Source organism: Pezoporus occidentalis, unplaced genomic scaffold, assembly GCF_034315485.1.
Source record: "Pezoporus occidentalis ecotype Australia unplaced genomic scaffold, CSIRO_AGI_Poc_V1 ctg1697, whole genome shotgun sequence".
Classification (NCBI taxonomy): Eukaryota; Metazoa; Chordata; class Aves; order Psittaciformes; family Psittacidae; genus Pezoporus; species Pezoporus occidentalis.
This window is the reverse complement of record NW_026913528.1, coordinates 486-17,925: the sequence shown is the minus strand read 5'-3', so window position 1 is coordinate 17,925 and position 17,440 is coordinate 486. Positions and strand designations below refer to the sequence as shown.

At 64.3% G+C, this 17,440-nt stretch overlaps 1 protein-coding gene across 1 annotated transcript; it reads left to right on the top strand.

Annotated features, from left to right (window-relative positions):
• Nucleotides 1-303: 303 nt before the first annotated feature.
• LOC134161077 (anti-Muellerian hormone type-2 receptor-like) lies at nt 304-16,015 on the top strand (the record flags this gene model as incomplete). Its single annotated transcript, XM_062613618.1, has 9 exons — nt 304-485; nt 3,607-3,735; nt 5,541-5,618; nt 5,784-5,909; nt 8,535-8,740; nt 12,560-12,662; nt 12,736-12,826; nt 14,910-15,106; nt 15,846-16,015. Coding segments are annotated over 9 exons (1,282 nt in total), but the record flags the coding sequence as incomplete, so codon positions are not given.
• Nucleotides 16,016-17,440: the final 1,425 nt, after the last annotated feature.

Sequence of the window (17,440 nt, the reverse complement as noted above, 5' to 3'; positions counted from 1 at the left end):
GGGTTTTGGGGGGGGTGATGGTGATGGGGCCGGGGGGGTGATGATGGGGTTGTGGGGGGGTGATGATGGGGTTGGGGGGGTGATGGGGTTTTGGGGGGGGTGATGATGGGGTTGAAGGGGTGATGATGGGGTTGTGGGGGGGGTGATGGGGTTGTGGGGGGGGTGATGATGGGGTTTTGGGGGGGGGTGATGGGGTTTTGGGGGGGTGATGATGGGGTTTGGGGGGTGATGATGGGGTTTGGGGGTGATGATGGGGTTTTGGGGGGGGTGATGGGGTTTTGGGGGGGGTGATGGTGATGGGAGGGGTTTGGGGCCCTCCCCACTCCCCCCCCCAGGTCCCCACAACCTCAGCTGTGTCTCCTACAAGCACCCCAGCGTGCGGGGGGGGCTGGGGGGCGCGGGGGGGGGCCGGGCCCGCATCGTGCGGTGCCCCCCCGGCCACTGCTGCATCGGGATCTGGAACCAGAGCCAGGCGCTGGTGCAGGGTGAGGGGGGGGAGCCTGCCCTATGGGGGGGGCCCGATCCTGCCCTATGGGGGGTGAGGGCCCGATCCTGCCCTATGGGGGGGTTGGGGCTGATCCGGCCTTGGGGGGGGCAGTTTTAGGGATGGGAACCACCCCCCCCCCCCCCCGGTTCCATTCGCGGCTGCCGCTGCCAGGACCTGACCTTGGCCTTGAGCAGTGGGGCCGGGAATGGGGAGGGGGAGGGGAATGAAGGGGGCCTCGATGGGGGGGTCTGAAGGGGGGGGGGACACGGAGAGGGGAGCCCTGGGGGTCCGGGGGGGGGGGGTGAGGGGGTCCTGGATGTGTCCATGGGTAGGTTTGGGGGGTCCCGATTCAGGGGGGTCCCTGGGGCTCCCTCGGGGGGTCGCTGTGTGTCCCTATGGGTCCCGGTGGGTCTCGGTGTGTCCCTATGGGTCCCGGTGGGTCTCGGTGTGTCCCTATGGGTCCCGGTGGGTCGCTGTGGGTCCCTATGGGTCCCGGTGGGTCTCTGTGGGTCCCTATGGGTCCCGGTGGGTCTCTGTGGGTCCCTATGGGTCCCGGTGGGTGGTGGGTCGGGGGGAGGGCCCGATTCCTGGGGGTCTCGTGTGGGGGTCCCTATGGTGGGGCTGTGGGTCCGGCCTTGGGGGGGGTCGCTGTGTGTCCCGGTGGGTCTCTGTGGGTCCCTATGGGTCCCGGTGGGTCTCTGTGGGTCGCTGTGTGTCCCGGTGGTTCCCTGGGGGTCTCGGTGTGTTTCTGTGGGTCCCTGTGGGTCGCTGTGGGTCCCGGTGGGTCCCTGTGGGTCCCCTTGTGACCCTGTTTGTCCCTATGGGTCCCTCTGTGTCCCTATGGGTCCCTGTGTGTCCCTCTGGCTCTCTGTGTGTCCAGTGTGTCCTGGGTCCTTGGCCTTGAGCTCTAGTGGGGCCGGGAATGGGTCTCTATGTGTCTCTAGTGGGGGGGGTCATGAAGGTCCTCGATGGGTCCCTATGGGTCTCTGTGGGGGGGGGGGACCCGGAGAGGGGAGCCCTGGGGGTCCGGGGGGGGGGGAGGGGGTCCTGGATGTGTCCACGGGTAGGTCTGGGAGGGGCCCGATTCAGGGGGGTCCCTGGGGCTCCCTCGGGGGGTCGCTGTGGGTCTCGGTGGGTCTCAATGGGTCCCTATGGGTCCCTATGGGTCCCTATGTGTCTCTATGTGTCTCTATGGGTCCCTATGGGTCTCTATGGGTCCCTATGGGTCTCTATGGGTCTCTATGGGTCCCTATGTGTCTCTATGGGTCTCTATGTGTCTCTATGTGTCTCTATGTGTCCCTATGGGTCTCTATGGGTCCCTATGGGTCCCTATGTGTCCCTATGTGTCCCTATGGGTCCCTATGTGTCTCTATGTGTCTCTATGTGTCTCTATGTGTCTCTATGTGTCTCTATGTGTCTCTATGGGTCTCTCTGGGTCTCTATGGGTCTCTCTGGGTCTCTATGGGTCCCTATGGGTCTCTATGGGTCTCTATGGGTCTCTATGGTCTCTCTATGTGTCTCTATGTGTCCCTATGTGTCTCTATGTGTCTCTATGTGTCTCTATGTGTCTCTATGTGTCTCTATGTGTCTCTATGTGTCTCTATGTGTCTCTATGTGTCTCTATGTGTCCCTATGGGTCCCTATGTGTCCCTATGGGTCTCTATGTGTCTCTATGTGTCTCTATGTGTCCCTATGGGTCTCTATGGGTCTCTATGTGTCCCTATGTGTCCCTATGTGTCTCTATGTGTCTCTATGTGTCTCTCTGTGTCTCTATGGGTCCCTATGGGTCTCTATGTGTCCCTATGTGTCTCTATGTGTCCCTATGTGTCTCTATGTGTCCCTATGTGTCTCTATGTGTCCCTATGTGTCTCTATGTGTCCCTATGTGTCTCTATGTGTCCCTATGTGTCTCTATGTGTCCCTATGTGTCTCTATGTGTCTCTATGTGTCTCTATGGGTCTCTATGGGTCTCTATGTGTCTCTATGTGTCTCTATGTGTCTCTATGTGTCTCTATGTGTCTCTATGTGTCTCTATGTGTCTCTATGTGTCCCTATGTGTCTCTATGTGTCCCTATGGGTCTCTATGTGTCTCTATGTGTCTCTATGGGTCTCTATGTGTCTCTATGTGTCTCTATGTGTCTCTATGTGTCCCTATGTGTCCCTATGTGTCCCTATGTGTCTCTATGTGTCTCTATGTGTCTCTATGTCCCTATGTGTCTCTATGTGTCCCTATGTGTCTCTATGTGTCTCTATGTGTCTCTATGTGTCTCTATGTGTCTCTATGTGTCTCTATGTGTCCCTATGTGTCTCTATGTGTCTCTATGTGTCTCTATGTGTCTCTATGTGTCTCTATGTGTCCCTATGTGTCTCTATGTGTCTCTATGTGTCTCTATGTGTCTCTATGGGTCTCTATGTGTCCCTATGTGTCTCTATGGGTCTCTATGTGTCTCTATGTGTCTCTATGTGTCTCTATGTGTCTCTATGTGTCTCTATGTGTCTCTATGTGTCTCTATGTGTCTCTATGTGTCCCTATGTGTCTCTATGGGTCTCTATGTGTCTCTATGGGTCTCTATGTGTCTCTATGTGTCTCTATGTGTCTCTATGGGTCCCTATGTGTCTCTATGGGTCTCTATGTGTCTCTATGTGTCTATGTGTCTCTATGTGTCTCTATGTGTCTCTATGTGTCTCTATGTGTCTCTATGTGTCTCTATGTGTCTCTATGTGTCTCTATGTGTCCCTATGTGTCTCTATGTGTCTCTATGTGTCTCTATGGGTCCCTATGTGTCTCTATGTGTCTCTATGGGTCCCTATGTGTCTCTATGTGTCTCTATGTGTCTCTATGTGTCTCTATGTGTCTCTATGTGTCTCTATGTGTCCCTATGTGTCTCTATGTGTCTCTATGTGTCTCTATGGGTCCCTATGGGTCCCTATGTGTCTCTATGTGTCTCTATGTGTCTCTATGTGTCCCTATGTGTCTCTATGTGTCTCTATGGGTCTCTATGTGTCTCTATGTGTCGCTATGGGTCCCTATGTGTCTCTATGTGTCTCTATGTCCCTATGTGTCTCTATGGGTCTCTATGGGTCCCTATGGGTCTCACTGGGTCTCCGTGGGTCCCGCAGGCTGCTGGGGGGGCGGGGGCGCCTCCTGCCCCTCCCCGCTGTGCGCCCCCAGCCCCGCGGGGCCCCCGGGCGGCTCCGTCCTCGTGTGCCTGTGCCGGGGAGAGCTCTGCAACGGGAACGGGAACGGGAACGGGAACGGGAACGGAAGGGGGAATGGGGGTAATGGGGTAATGGGGTAATGGGGTAGATGGGGTTATGGGGTAATGGGGGTAATGGGGGTAATGGGGGGATGGGGGTAATGAGGGAATGGGGGAATGGGGGGTAATGGGGGTAATGGGGGAATGGGGGGAATGGGGGAAGGGGGTTATGGGGTAATGGGTTAATGGGGGGCAATGGGGGGGAATGGGGGAATGGGCTAATGGGGGGTAATGGGGGTAATGGGGGGAATGGGGGCAATGGGGGGAATGGGGATGGGGTAATGGGTTAATGGGGTGCAATGGGGAATGGGGGGGGAATAATGGGGGGTAATGGGGGGTTGGGCTAATGGGGGGTAATGGGGGGAATAGGGGAATGGGGGGAATGGGGGAATGGGGGGAATGGGGGAAGGGGGTTATGGGGTAATGGGTTAATGGGGGGCATTGGGGGCAATGGGGGGGGGGATGGGAGTAATGGGGCTTATGGGGGAATGGGGGAATGGGGGTAATGGGGGGAATAGGGTAGTGGTTGCAAAGGGGAGCAGTGGGGGGTAATGGGGGTAATGGAAATGGGGGACAATGGGGTAATGGGTGCAAAAGGGGGCAATGGGGGGCAATGGGGGTAAAGAGGGTAATGGGGGAAATGGTGCAATGGGGGTAATGGGGGGCAATGGGGGTAATGGGGGTAATGGGATAATGAGGGTAATGGGGGCAATGGGGGTAATGGGGTGCAAGGGATGGGAGCCACTGGGGTCACTTGGGGAGGACCCTGAGACCCTCAGTGGACCCATTGGGGGTGGCTTGGGACCCTTAGGGGTCCCCTAGGGGTGGGATATGGGGCCCATAAGGGACCCATGGGGAGGGAGAGGGGACCTATAGGGAACCCCTGGGAGGTGGGAGACCGGGGGGGGGTCTATGGGGGGTTGGTGCCGGGACCTCTAGGGGGCTGTGGGGGCTATGGGGGGGCTGTGGGGCCCATGGGGGGGCTGTGGGGCCCATGGGGGGGCTGTGCGGATCATGGGGGGGCTGTGGGGCCCATGGGGGGGCTGTGGGGATCATGGGGGGGCTGTGGGGATCATGGGGGGGCTGTGAGGCCCATGGGGGGGCTGTGGGGCCCATGGGGGGGCTGTGGGGATCATGGGGGGGGCTGTGGGGCCCATGGGGGGGCTGTGGGGATCATGGGGGGGCTGTGGGGCCCATGGGGGGGCTGTGGGGATCATGGGGGGGCTGTGGGGCCCATGGGGGGGCTGTGGGGCCCATGGGGGGGCTGTGCGGATCATGGGGGGGCTGTGGGGCCCATGGGGGGGCTGTGGGGATCATGGGGGGGCTGTGGGGATCATGGGGGGGCTGTGAGGCCCATGGGGGGGCTGTGGGGCCCATGGGGGGGCTGTGGGGCCCATGGGGGGGCTTTGGGGATCATGGGGGGCTGTGGGGGCCATGGGGGGGCTGTGCGGATCATGGGGGGGCTGTGGGGCCCATGGGGGGGCTGTGGGGATCATGGGGGGGCTGTGGGGGCCATGGGGGGGCTGTGGGGGCCATGGGGGGGCTGTGGGGCCCATGGGGGGGCTGTGAGGCCCATGGGGGGGCTGTGGGGACCATGGGGGGGCTGTGCGGATCATGGGGGGGCTGTGGGGGCCATGGGGGGGCTGTGGGGATCATGGGGGGGCTGTGGGGCCCATGGGGGGGCTGTGGGGCCCATGGGGGGGCTGTGGGGGCCATGGGGGGGCTGTGCGGATCATGGCATCTATGGGGCGCCTCTATGGGGCTGAGGAGCCGGCGTCACCGCAGCCCTGTCCTCAGGGCCCGGCCGCGCGGGGGCGCTGTGGCTGTGGGGCGCCGGCCCCCTCCTGCTCCTCCTCGCCTGCCTCTGCGTCCTCGGTAGGGATGGGGGGCACCGGGGATGGGGGGGGGACACATGGGGACCCCCGGGCACAGCCCCCCCCCCCTCCCCTTGTCCCCAATGGGGGGCTCCTGGGGGTCCCCCGCTCCCGCGTTATGGGGGTCCCGGGGGGGGTCCCTGTGCCCCACAAGTCCCCGTTCCAGGGCTGCGCCGGGCCAGGGCCCGCAGGGGGCGGCCACGTCAAGGGGGGAGCGGGGCCCCCCCCGAGCCCCCCAGCCCGGAGCTGCCTGCGCTGCGCTTCCTGAAGGTGGGGGGCACCCATGGGGGGGGCACCCAATGGTGAAGGGGGGGCACCCATGGGGGGGGAGGGCACCCAATGGTGGGGGGGGGGGGGCACCCACCCAATGGTGAGGGGGGGCACCCATGGGGGGGGGCACCCAATGGTTGGGCTGGGCACCCATGGGGGGGGCACCCAATGGTGGAGGGAGCACCCATGGGGGGGGGCACCCAATGGTGGGGGGTGGCACCCATGAGGGGTGCACCCAATGGTGAGGGGGGGCACCCATGGGGGGGGCACCCAATGGTGGAGGGGGCGCCCATGGGGGGGGGCACCCAATGGTGGGGGGAGGAACCCATGGGGGCGGGAGGGCACCCAATTGGGGGGAGGGGCACTCATGGGGGGGGGCACCCAATGGTGAGGGGGGGCACCCATGGGGGGGGCACCCAATGGTGGGGGGAGGAACCCATGGGGGCGGGAGGGCACCCAATTGGGGGGAGGGGCACTCATGGGGGGGGGCACCCAATGGTGGGGGTGGGCACCCATGGGGGGGGCACCCAATGGTGGGGTGGGCATCCATGGGGGGGGGCACCCAATGGTGGGGGGTGGCACCCAAGGGGGGGGGCACCCAATGGTTGGGGTGGGCACCCATGGGGGGGGCACCCAATGGTGGGGTGGGGGGGCGCCCAATGGTTGGGGGGGGCACCCATGGGGGGGGCACCCAATGGTGGGGTGGGGGGGCACCCAATGGGGGGGGGGCACCCATGGGGGGGCACCCATGGGGGGGGCACCTACTGGTGGGGGTCCCTGTCCCGGTCTATGGGGCGCTGTTTGTGGGGGTCCGGGTCCCGGTGCTATGGGGTGTGCGGGTGCTGTAGGGGTCCTTGTCCCGGTGCTATGGGGTGTGCGGGTGCTGTGGGGGTCCGGGTCCCGGTGCTATGGGGTGTGCGGGTGCTGTGGGGGTCCTTGTCCCGGTGCTATGGGGTGTGCGGGTGCTGTAGGGGTCCTTGTCCCGGTGCTATGGGGTGTGCGGGTGCTGTGGGGGTCCGGGTCCCGGTGCTATGGGGTGTGCGGGTGCTGTGGGGGTCCTTGTCCCGGTGCTATGGGGTGTGCGGGTGCGGTGGGGGTCCGGGTCCCGGTGCTATGGGGTGTGCGGGTGCTGTGGGGGTCCGGGTCCCGGTGCTATGGGGTGTGCGGGTGCTGTGGGGGTCCTTGTCCCGGTGCTATGGGGTGTGCGGGTGCTGTGGGGGTCCGGGTCCCGGTGCTATGGGGTGTGCGGGTGCTGTGGGGGTCCGGGTCCCGGTGCTATGGGGTGTGCGGGTGCTGTGGGGGTCCTTGTCCCGGTGCTATGGGGTGTGCGGGTGCTGTGGGGGTCCTTGTCCCGGTGCTATGGGGTGTGCGGGTGTTGTGGGGGTCCGGGTCCCGGTGCTATGGGGTGTGCGGGTGTTGTGGGGGTCCGGGTCCCGGTGCTATGGGGTGTGCGGGTGCTGTGGGGGTCCTTGTCCCGGTGCTATGGGGTGTGCGGGTGCTGTAGGGGTCCTTGTCCCGGTGCTATGGGGTGTGCGGGTGCTGTGGGGGTCCTTGTCCCGGTGCTATGGGGTGTGCGGGTGCTGTAGGGGTCCTTGTCCCGGTGCTATGGGGTGTGCGGGTGCTGTGGGGGTCCTTGTCCCGGTGCTATGGGGTGTGCGGGTGCTGTGGGTCCCTGTCTCTCTCTATGGTTCCCTGTCCCGGTCTATGGGGCCATGGGGTTCATGGGAGGCCACCGTCGGGTCCCTGGCCCTGTCCCTGGGTCGCTGCCGCTCGGTGCCACTCGGGGGCGCTGTCCCGCCCCATGGCTTCACTGTCCCGCCCCATAGCTGCACTGTCCCCCCCCCCATTACTGCACTGTCCCGCCCCATGGCTGCACTGTCCCCCCATTACTGCACTGTCCCGCCCCATGGCTGCACTGTCCCCCCATTACTGCACTGTCCCGCCCCATAGCTGCACTGTCCCCCCATTACTGCACTGTCCCGCCCCATAGCTGCACTGTCCCCCCATTACTGCACTGTCCCGCCCCATGGCTGCACTGTCCCCCCATTACTGCCCCCCATTACTGCACTGTCCCGCCCCATAGCTGCACTGTCCCCCCCCCCTCCATTACTGCACTGTCCCGCCCCATGGCTGCACTGTCCCCCCATTACTGCACTGTCCCGCCCCATGGCTGCACTGTCCCCCCCCTCCATTACTGCACTATCCCTATGGCTCCCCCATTACTGCCCTGTCCCCTCCATGGCTGCACTGTCCCTATGGCTCCTCTGTCCCTATTGCTCCCCATTATTGCCCTGTCCCTATGGCTCCCCCCATGGCTCTCCCCATAGTTCCCCATAGCTCCCATACAGTTCCTCATAGCTCCCCCACAGCTCCCCATAGCTCCCCACAGCTCCCCACAGCTCCCCCATAGCTCCCCATAGCTCTCCCCATAGCTCTCCCCACAGCTCCCCCATAGCTCTCCCCATAGCTCTCCCCATAGCTCTCTCCCCATAGCTCTCCCCATAGCTCTCTCTCCCCATAGCTCTCTCCCCATAGCTCTCCCCATAGCTCTCCCCATAGCTCTCTCCACAGCTCCCCACAGCTCCCCCCACAGCTCCCCCATAGCTCCCCATAGCTCCCCATAGCTCTCCCCACACCTCCCCCATAGCTCTCTCTCCCCCCCGCTCTCTCTCCCCCCGCTCCCCCGCCCCCCCGCAGGCTCTGCCCCGGGGCCGTTTCCCCCCGCTGGGGCCGGGCTCTCCCCGCCCCCCCCCGCTCCCTCCCCGGGCGCTCGGGGCCGCGCGGGTCGCGGGGGGGCGCTGGGGGCCGGCGCTGCTGCGGGGGGGGAGCCTCGGGATGAAGCTGAGGCCCAAGGTGAGCTCCCAGGGGGGATGGGGGTGGACGTGGGGTACCCATAGGGTGCTGGGGGTGCATGGGGTGCTGGGGGTGCTGGGGGTGCTGGGGGTGCTCTGGGTGCACGTGGGTGCTGGGGGTACTGGGGGTGTGCATGGGGTGCTGGGGGTGCACATGGGTGCTGGGGGTGCACATGGGTGATGGGGGTGGACATGGGTGCTGGGGGTGCACATGGGTGCTGGGGGTGGACATGGGTGATGGGGGTGCACATGGGGTGCTGGGGGTGCTGGGGGTGTGCATGGGTGATGGGGTGCACATGGGTGCTGGGGGTGCACGTGGGGTGCTGGGGGGTGCACATGGGTGCTGGGGGTGCACATGGGGTGCTTGGGGTGTGGGTGCTGGGGGTGCACATGGGTGCTGGGGGTGGACACGGGTGCTGGGGGTGCACATGTGTAGCTGGGGGTGCACATGGGTGCTGGGGGTGGACACGGGTGCTGGGGGTGCACATGGGTGCTGGGGGTGGACATGGGTGCTGGGGGTGGACATGGGTGCTGGGGGTGCACATGGGTGATGGGGGTGGACGTGGGTGCTGGGGGTGCACATGGGTGCTGGGGGTGCACATGGGTGATGGGGGTGCACATGGGTGATGGGGGTGGACATGGGTGCTGGGGGTGCACATGGGTGCTGGGGGTGCACGTGGGGTGCTGGGGGGTGCACATGGGTGCTGGGGGTGCACATGGGTGCTGGGGGTGCACATGGGGTGCTGCAGGTGCACATGGGTGCTGGGGGTGCACATGGGTGCTGGGGGTGCACATGGGTGATGGGGGTGGACATGGGTGCTGGGGGGTACTGGGGGTGCTGGGGGTGCTGGGGGTGCTGGGGGTGCTCTGGGTGCACATGGGGTGCTGAGGGTGGACATGGGATGCTGGGAGTGCTGTGGGTGCTGTGGGTGGACATGGGGTGCTGGGGGTGCACGGGGGTGCACGGGGGATGTGCATGGGGTGCTGGGGGTGCACATAGGTGCTGGGAGTGCTGGGGGTGAACATGGGTGCTGGGGGGGGTGCTGGGGGTGGACATGGGGTGCACATGGAGTGTACATGGGTGCTGTGGGTGTACATGGGGTGCTGGGTGTGCTGGGGGTGGACATGGGTGTACATGAGGTGTACATGGGGTGCTGTGGGTTCACATGGGTGTACATGGGGGCTGCTGTGGGTGTGCATGGGGTGCCTGTGGGTTCCCATGGGTGCACATGGGCTGCACATGGGGTGCTGGGGGTTCCCATGGGGTGCTGGTGCTGTTCAGGGTGCACACACGTGTGCCAAAGCCACTGTGGCTGCCCATGGCCATCACACACCAACACACGTGTCCCCATGTGTGTCCCCATGTGTCCCCATGTGTGTCCCCATGTGTCCCTATGTGTGTCCCCATGTGTGTCCCCATGTGTGTCCCCATGTGTGTCCCCATGTGTCCCCATGTGTGTCCTCATGTGTGTCCTCATGTGTGTCCCCATGTGTCCCCATGTGTCCCCATGTGTGTCCCCATGTGTGTCCCCATGTGTGTCCCCATGTGTGTCCCCATGTGTCCTCATGTGTGTCCTCATGTGTGTCCTCATGTGTGTCCCCATGTGTCCCCATGTGTGCCCATGTGTGTCCCCATGTGTGTCCCCATGTGTGTCCTCATGTGTGTCCCCATGTGTGTCCTCATGTGTCCCCATGTGTCCCCATGTGTGTCCCCATGTGTGTCCCCATGTGTGTCTCCATGTGTCCTCATGTGTGTCCCCATGTGTGTCCCCATGTGTCCCCATGTGTGTCCCCATGTGTGTCCCCATGTGTCCCCATGTGTCCTCATGTGTGTCCCCATGTGTGTCCCCATGTGTCCCCATGTGTGTCCCCATGTGTGTCCCCATGTGTCCCCATGTGTGTCCCCATGTGTGTCCCCATGTGTGTCCCCATGTGTGTCCCCATGTGTGTCCTCATGTGTGTCCCCATGTGTGTCCCCATGTGTCCCCATGTGTGTCCCCATGTGTGTCCCCATGTGTGTCCCCATGTGTCCCCATGTGTCCCCATGTGTGTCCCCATGTGTGTCCCCATGTGTGTCCCCATGTGTCCCCATGTGTGTCCCCATGTGTGTCCCCATGTGTGTCCCCATGTGTCCCCATGTGTGTCCCCATGTGTGTCCCCATGTGTGTCCCCATGTGTGTCCCCATGTGTGTCCCCATGTGTCCCCATGTGTGTCCCCATGTGTGTCCCCATGTGTCCCCATGTGTGTCCCCATGTGTCCCCATGTGTGTCCCCATGTGTCCCCATGTGTGTCCCCATGTGTGTCCCCATGTGTGTCCCCATGTGTCCCCATGTGTCCCCATGTGTGTCCCCATGTGTGTCCTCATGTGTGTCCCCATGTGTCCCCATGTGTGTCCTCATGTGTGTCCCCATGTGTCCCCATGTGTGTCCCCATGTGTCCTCATGTGTGTCCCCATGTGTGTCCCCATGTGTCCCCATGTGTGTCCCCATGTGTGTCCTCATGTGTGTCCCCATGTGTGTCCCCATGTGTGTCCTCATGTGTGTCCCCATGTGTCCCCATGTGTGTCCCCATGTGTGTCCTCATGTGTGTCCCCATGTGTGTCCCCATGTGTGTCCCCATGTGTGTCCCCATGTGTCCCCATGTGTGTCCCCATGTGTGTGCCCACCCGTGTCCCCATGTGTGTCCCCATGTGTGTCCCCATGTGTGTCCCCATGTGTCCCCATGTGTGTCCCCATGTGTGTCCCCATGTGTGTCCCCATGTGTCCCCATGTGTGTCCCCATGTGTGTCCCCATGTGTCCCCATGTGTGTCCCCATGTGTGTCCCCATGTGTCCCCATATGTCCCCATGTGTGTCCCCATGTGTGTCCCCATGTGTCCCCATGTGTGTCCCCCTGTGTGTCCCCATGTGTGTCCCCATGTGTGTCCCCATGTGTGTCCCCATGTGTCCCCATGTGTGTCCCCATGTGTGTCCCCATGTGTCCCCATGTGTGTCCCCATGTGTGTCCCCATGTGTCCCCAGGTGTGTCCCCATGTGTGTCCCCATGTGTCCCCATGTGTCCCCATGTGTCCCCATGCGTGTCCCCATGTGTGTCCCCATGTGTGTCCCCATGTGTGTCCCCATGTGTCCCCATGTGTCCTCATGTGTGTCCTCATGTGTGTCCCCATGTGTGTCTCCATGTGTCCTCATGTGTGTCCCCATGTGTCCCCATGTGTCCCCATGTGTCCCCATGTGTGTCCTCATGTGTGTCCTCATGTGTGTCCTCATGTGTCCCCCTGTGTGTCCTCATGTGTCCCCATGTGTCCCCATGTGTGTCCCCATGTGTCCCCATGTGTGTCCTCATGTGTCCCCATGTGTCCCCATGTGTGTCCCCATGTGTGTCCCCATGTGTGTCCCCATGTGTCCTCATGTGTGTCCTCATGTGTGTCCCCATGTGTGTCCCCATGTGTCCCCATGTGTGTCCCCATGTGTGTCCCCATGTGTGTCCCCATGTGTCCCCATGTGTGTCCCCATGTGTGTCCCCATGTCCCCATGTGTCCCCATGTGTGTCCCCATGTGTGTCCCCATGTCCCCATGTATCCCCATGTGTGTCCCCACATGTTGTGTGTGTGTCCCCATGTGTGTCCCCATGTGTGTCCCCATGTATCCCCATGTGTGTCCCCACATGTTGTGTGTGTGTCCCCATGTGTGTCCCCATGTGTGTCCCCATGTGTGTCCCCATGTGTCCCCATGTGTGTCCCCATGTGTCCCCATATGTCCCCATGTGTATCCCCATGCGTGTCCCCACATGTTGTGTGTGTGTCCCCATGTGTCCCCCCCAGGGCTCCCTGCGGCCCTCCCCGCCTCACCACGTTGGTACCTGTGCGGGCAGCGTGTCCCCGGCGCGGGGCTTGGCCTCCCTGCCCCGGGAGCTGCGGCGCGATGGTGAGCCCCGGAGCACCCCATGGGGGTCCCGTCCCCCCCCGCACCCCCTGCATCACCCCCGTGCCCCCCCCAGGTCTCTCCAAGCCCAGCGGGGTTCACCGGGACCTGAGCATCCGGAACGCGCTGGTGCGGGACGGCGGCACCTCCGCCATCGCCATCGGGGTGCAGGGGGGAGCCACGGCCCCACGGGGGGGACCCATCCGCAAGGTGATGGCGTGGGGGGGGGACGGGGATGGGGATGGGGATGGGGATGGGGATGGGAACAGGGATGGGGATGGAGATGGGAACGGGGATGGAGACTGGGATGGGGACAGGGATGGGGACAGGGATGGGGACAGGGATAGCGTTGAGACAGGGATGGGGATGGAGATGGGAACGGGGATGGAGATGGGAACAGGGATGGAGACTGGGATGGGGATGGAGACTGGGGTGGGGATGGAGAGTGGATGAGAACAGGGATGGGGACAGGGATGGGAATGGAGAGTGGATGGGAACAGGGATGGGGATGGGGATGGGAATGGAGAATGGGGTGAGGATGGAGAGTGGATGGGAATAGGGATGGGGACAGGGATGGGGACAGGGATGGGGATAGAGACTGGGATGGAGCCTGGGATGGGGACAGGGATGGGGATGGGGATAGCGTTGAGACAGGGATGGGGATGGAGACAGGGATGGGATGGAGACAGGGATGGGGATGGAGACAGGGATGGGATGGAGACAGGGATGGAGACAGGGATAGGGGATGGAGACAGGGATGGGGATGGAGACAGGGATGGAGACAGGGATGGGAACAGGGATGGGGACGGGGATGGGGATGGAGACTGGGGTGGGGATGGAGAGTGGATGGGAACAGGGATGGGGATGGGGATGGGAATGGAGACGGGTGAGGATGGAGAGTGGATGAGAACAGGGATGGGGATGGGGATGGGAATGGAGACTGGGGTGGGGATGGAGAGTGGATGGGAATAGGGATGGGGACAGGGATGGGGATGGAGAGTGGATGGGAACAGGAATGGGGACAGGGATGGGATGGAGACTGGATGGGAACAGGGATGGAGACAGGGATGGGATGCAGACAGGGATGGGGATGGAGAGTGGATGGGAACAGGGATGGGGATGGAGACAGGGGTGGAGACAGGGATGGGGACAGGGATGGGAACAGGGATGGGGAAGGGAGCGGGGATGGGAACAGGGATGGAGACAGGGATGGAGACAGGGATGGGGATGGAGACAGGGATGGGGATGGAGACAGGGATAGGGGATGGAGACAGGGATGGGGATGGAGACAGGGATGGGGATGGAGACAGGGATGGGGATGGAGAGTGGATGGGAACAGGGATGGAGACGGTTGGGGATGGAGAGTGGATGGGAACAGGGATGGGGACAGGGATGGGATGCAGACAGGGATGGGGATGGAGAGTGGATGGGAACAGGGATGGGGATGGGGATAGAGATGGGGATGTGGTGGGGTGGGGTGGAGACAGGGATGGGGAAGAGGACAGGGATAGGTTTGAGACAGGGATGGGGATGGAGACTGGATGGGAACAAGGACAGGGACAGGGATGGGACACAGACAGGGATGGGGGTGGGATGGGGATGGGGATAGAGATGGGGATGTGATGGGGTGGAGTCAGGGATGAGGATGAGGACAGGGATAGGATTGAGACAGGGATGGGGATGGGGATGGAGATGGGAATGCAGATGGAGATGGGGACAGGGGTAGGATTGAGACAGGGATGGGGATAGAAAGGTGATGAGGATGGGATGCGAATGGGGATGGAGGTAGGATAGGAGGAAGGATGGGGATAGAGATGGGGATGCAGATGGAGCTGGAGATGGGGACAGGTATAGGATTGAGACAGGGATGGGAATGGAGATGGGGACAGGGATGGAGATGGGGACAGGGACAGAATTGAGATAGGGGTGGGGATGGAGATGGGGATGCTGATGGACATGGAGATGGGGACAGAGCCAGAATTGAGACAGGGATGGGGATGGGATGGGGACATGGATAGGATTGAGACATGGGTGGGGATGGGATGAGAATGGAGATGGGGACAGGGCTGGGGATGGGGTGGGGACATGGATAGGATTGAGACATGGGTGGGGCTGGGAAGGGGCTGGGATGATGGGATGAGAACAAGGATGGGGCCAGGGATGGGGATGGGGCCGGGGACGTGACAGGGCCAGGAGCCCCGCACGCTGCCTGCGGCGTGGGCACAGAGCCGAGCCCCGGTACCCATGAAGCGCCCTGTGCTGCCCGGGCCGGGCCGGGGGGGGCTCTGCTCGGCTCCAGGTGGGCACGCAGCGGTACCTGGCCCCCGAGATCCCGGACGAGAGCCTGGACCTGCGCTCCTGGGGCCGGGCGCTGCTGCAGGCCGATGTGTACGCGCTGGCGCTGCTGCTCTGGCAGATCCTGTCCCGCGGCCAGGCCCTGAGCCCCGGTGAGCGCACGGGGATGCTCTGCCCGCATCCCCGCATCCCCCGCCCTGCATCCCCTGCCCCGCATCCCCGCATCCCGCATCCCCTGCCCCGCATCCCCTGCCCTGCATCCCCCACCCTGCATCCCCGCATCCCCCGCCCCGCATCCCCCGCCCCACATCCCCTGCCCCGCATCCCCCTCCCCGCATCCCCTGCCCCGCATCCCCCGCATCCTGCATCCCCTGCCCCGCATCCCCCCCCCGCATCCCCTGCCCCGCATCCCCGCGCCGCATCCCCCACCCCGCATCCCCTGCCCCGCATCCCTGCATCCCCTGCCCCGCATCCCCGCCCCGCATCCCCCTCCCCACATCCCCGCCCCGCATCCCCTGCCCCACATCCCCGCCCCACATCCCCGCATCCCCACATCCCCTGCCCCGCATCCCCTGCCCCGCATCCTGCATCCCCTGCTCCGCATCCCCGCCCCTCATCCCCTACCCCGCATCCCTTGCCCCGCATCCCCCCCCCGCATCCCCTGCCCCGCATCCCCGCCCGCATCCCCCACCCCGCATCCCCTGCCCCGCATCCCTTCCCCTGCCCCGCATCCCCGCCCCGCATCCCCCTCCCCGCATCCCCGCGCCGCATCCCCCACCCCGCATCCCCTGCCCCACATCCCCGCATCCCCTGCCCCGCATCCCCCGCCCCGCATCCCCTGCCCTGCATCCCCGCATCCCCGCCCCGCCTTCACCCGCTCCGGCCCCGCAGGAGCCCCGGTGCCCGCTTTCCGCCTCGCCTACGGGGCCGAGCTGGGCTCCAGCCCCACGGGGCCGCAGCTCCGCCGCTTGCCCGCGGACGAGGGGCGCCGGCCGCTGATCCCCCCCGCCTGGCCCCGAACCCCGCAGGTCGGCCCCGGCCCGCGCCCATTGGGGAGGGGGGTCCGTGATGGGGGGGTCCCTGTGTGGGTGCACGGGGGGGGTTTGGGGGTGCCCGGGGTGTTTGGGGGTGCTCGTGATGGGGGGGTCCTTGTGTTTGGGGGTGCCCGGGGTGTTTGGGGGTGCCCATGATGGAGGGGTCCCTGTCTGGGTGCACAGGGGGGGTTTGGGGGTGCCCTTGTGGGGGTTTCGGGGTATTGGGGGGTGCCCGTGATGGGGGGGGTCCTTGTGTTTGGGGGTCCTCGGGGTGTTTGGGGGTGCCCTTTGTGGGTGCACAGGGGGTGCCCGGCGTGTTTGGGGGTGTCCGTGATGGGGGGGGTCCTTGTGTTTGGGGGTTCCCGGGGTGTTTGGGGGTGCCCGTGATGGGGGGGGTCCTTGTGTTTGGGGGTCCTCGGGGTGTTTGGGGGTGCCCTTTGTGGGTGCACAGGGGGTGCCCGGCGTGTTTGGGGGTGTCCGTGATGGGGGGGGTCCTTGTGTTTGGGGGTGCCCGGGGTGTTTGGGGGTGCCCTGTGTGGGTGCACAGGGGGTGTTGGGGATGGCCGGGGTGTTTGGGGGTATTGGGGGTGCCCGGGGTGTTTGGGGGTGCTCGTGATGGGGGGGGTCCTTGTGTTTGGGGGTGCCCGGGGTGTTTGGGGGTGCCCATGATGGAGGGGTCCCTGTCTGGGTGCACGGGGGGGGTTGGGGGTGCCCGCGGTGTTTCGGGGTATTGGGGGTGCCCGTGATGGGGGGGTTCCTTGTGTTTGGGGGTCCTCGGGGTGTTTGGGGGTGCCCGTGATGGGGGGGGTCCCTGTGTGGGTGCACAGGGGGTGTTGGGGATGGCCGGGGTGTTTGGGGGTGCTCGTGATGGGGGGATGTCCTTGTGTTTGATGGTTCCCAGGTTGTTTGGGGGTGCAACGTGATGGGTGGGGTTGTGTTTGGGGTGCCCGGGGTGCTGGGGGTGCCCATGATGGGGGAGTCCCTGTGTGGGTGCATGGGGGGTGTTTGGGGTGCCCGGGGTGTTTGGGGGTGCCCGTGATGGGGGGGTCCCTGTGTGGGTGCACAGGGGGTGTTGGGGGTGCCCGGGGTGTTTGGGGGTGCCCATGATGGAGGAGTCCGTACCCAGCCGCCCAGGGGTGTTTGGGGGCGCTATGGGGTGACCCAGGAGGGATCCATGCCCAGGGAGTCCCAGGGTTTTTTGGGGGTGACCAGCGGGGTCCCCGCCATGGGGGTGCCCCTGTTCGGGGGGGGGAATCGTATCCCTGTTTGTGGGACCCGCAGCATGGGGGGGTCCCTGCTCGGGGGTTCCTGTTTGGGGGGGTCCCTGTTTGGGGGGGGTCCCTGCTCTGGGGCTCATGTTCAGGGGGGTCCCTGTTTGGGGGTCCCTTTTAGGGGGGGTCCCTTTGGGGGAGTCCCTGTTTGGGGGGATCCCTGTTTTGGGGGGGCCCTGTT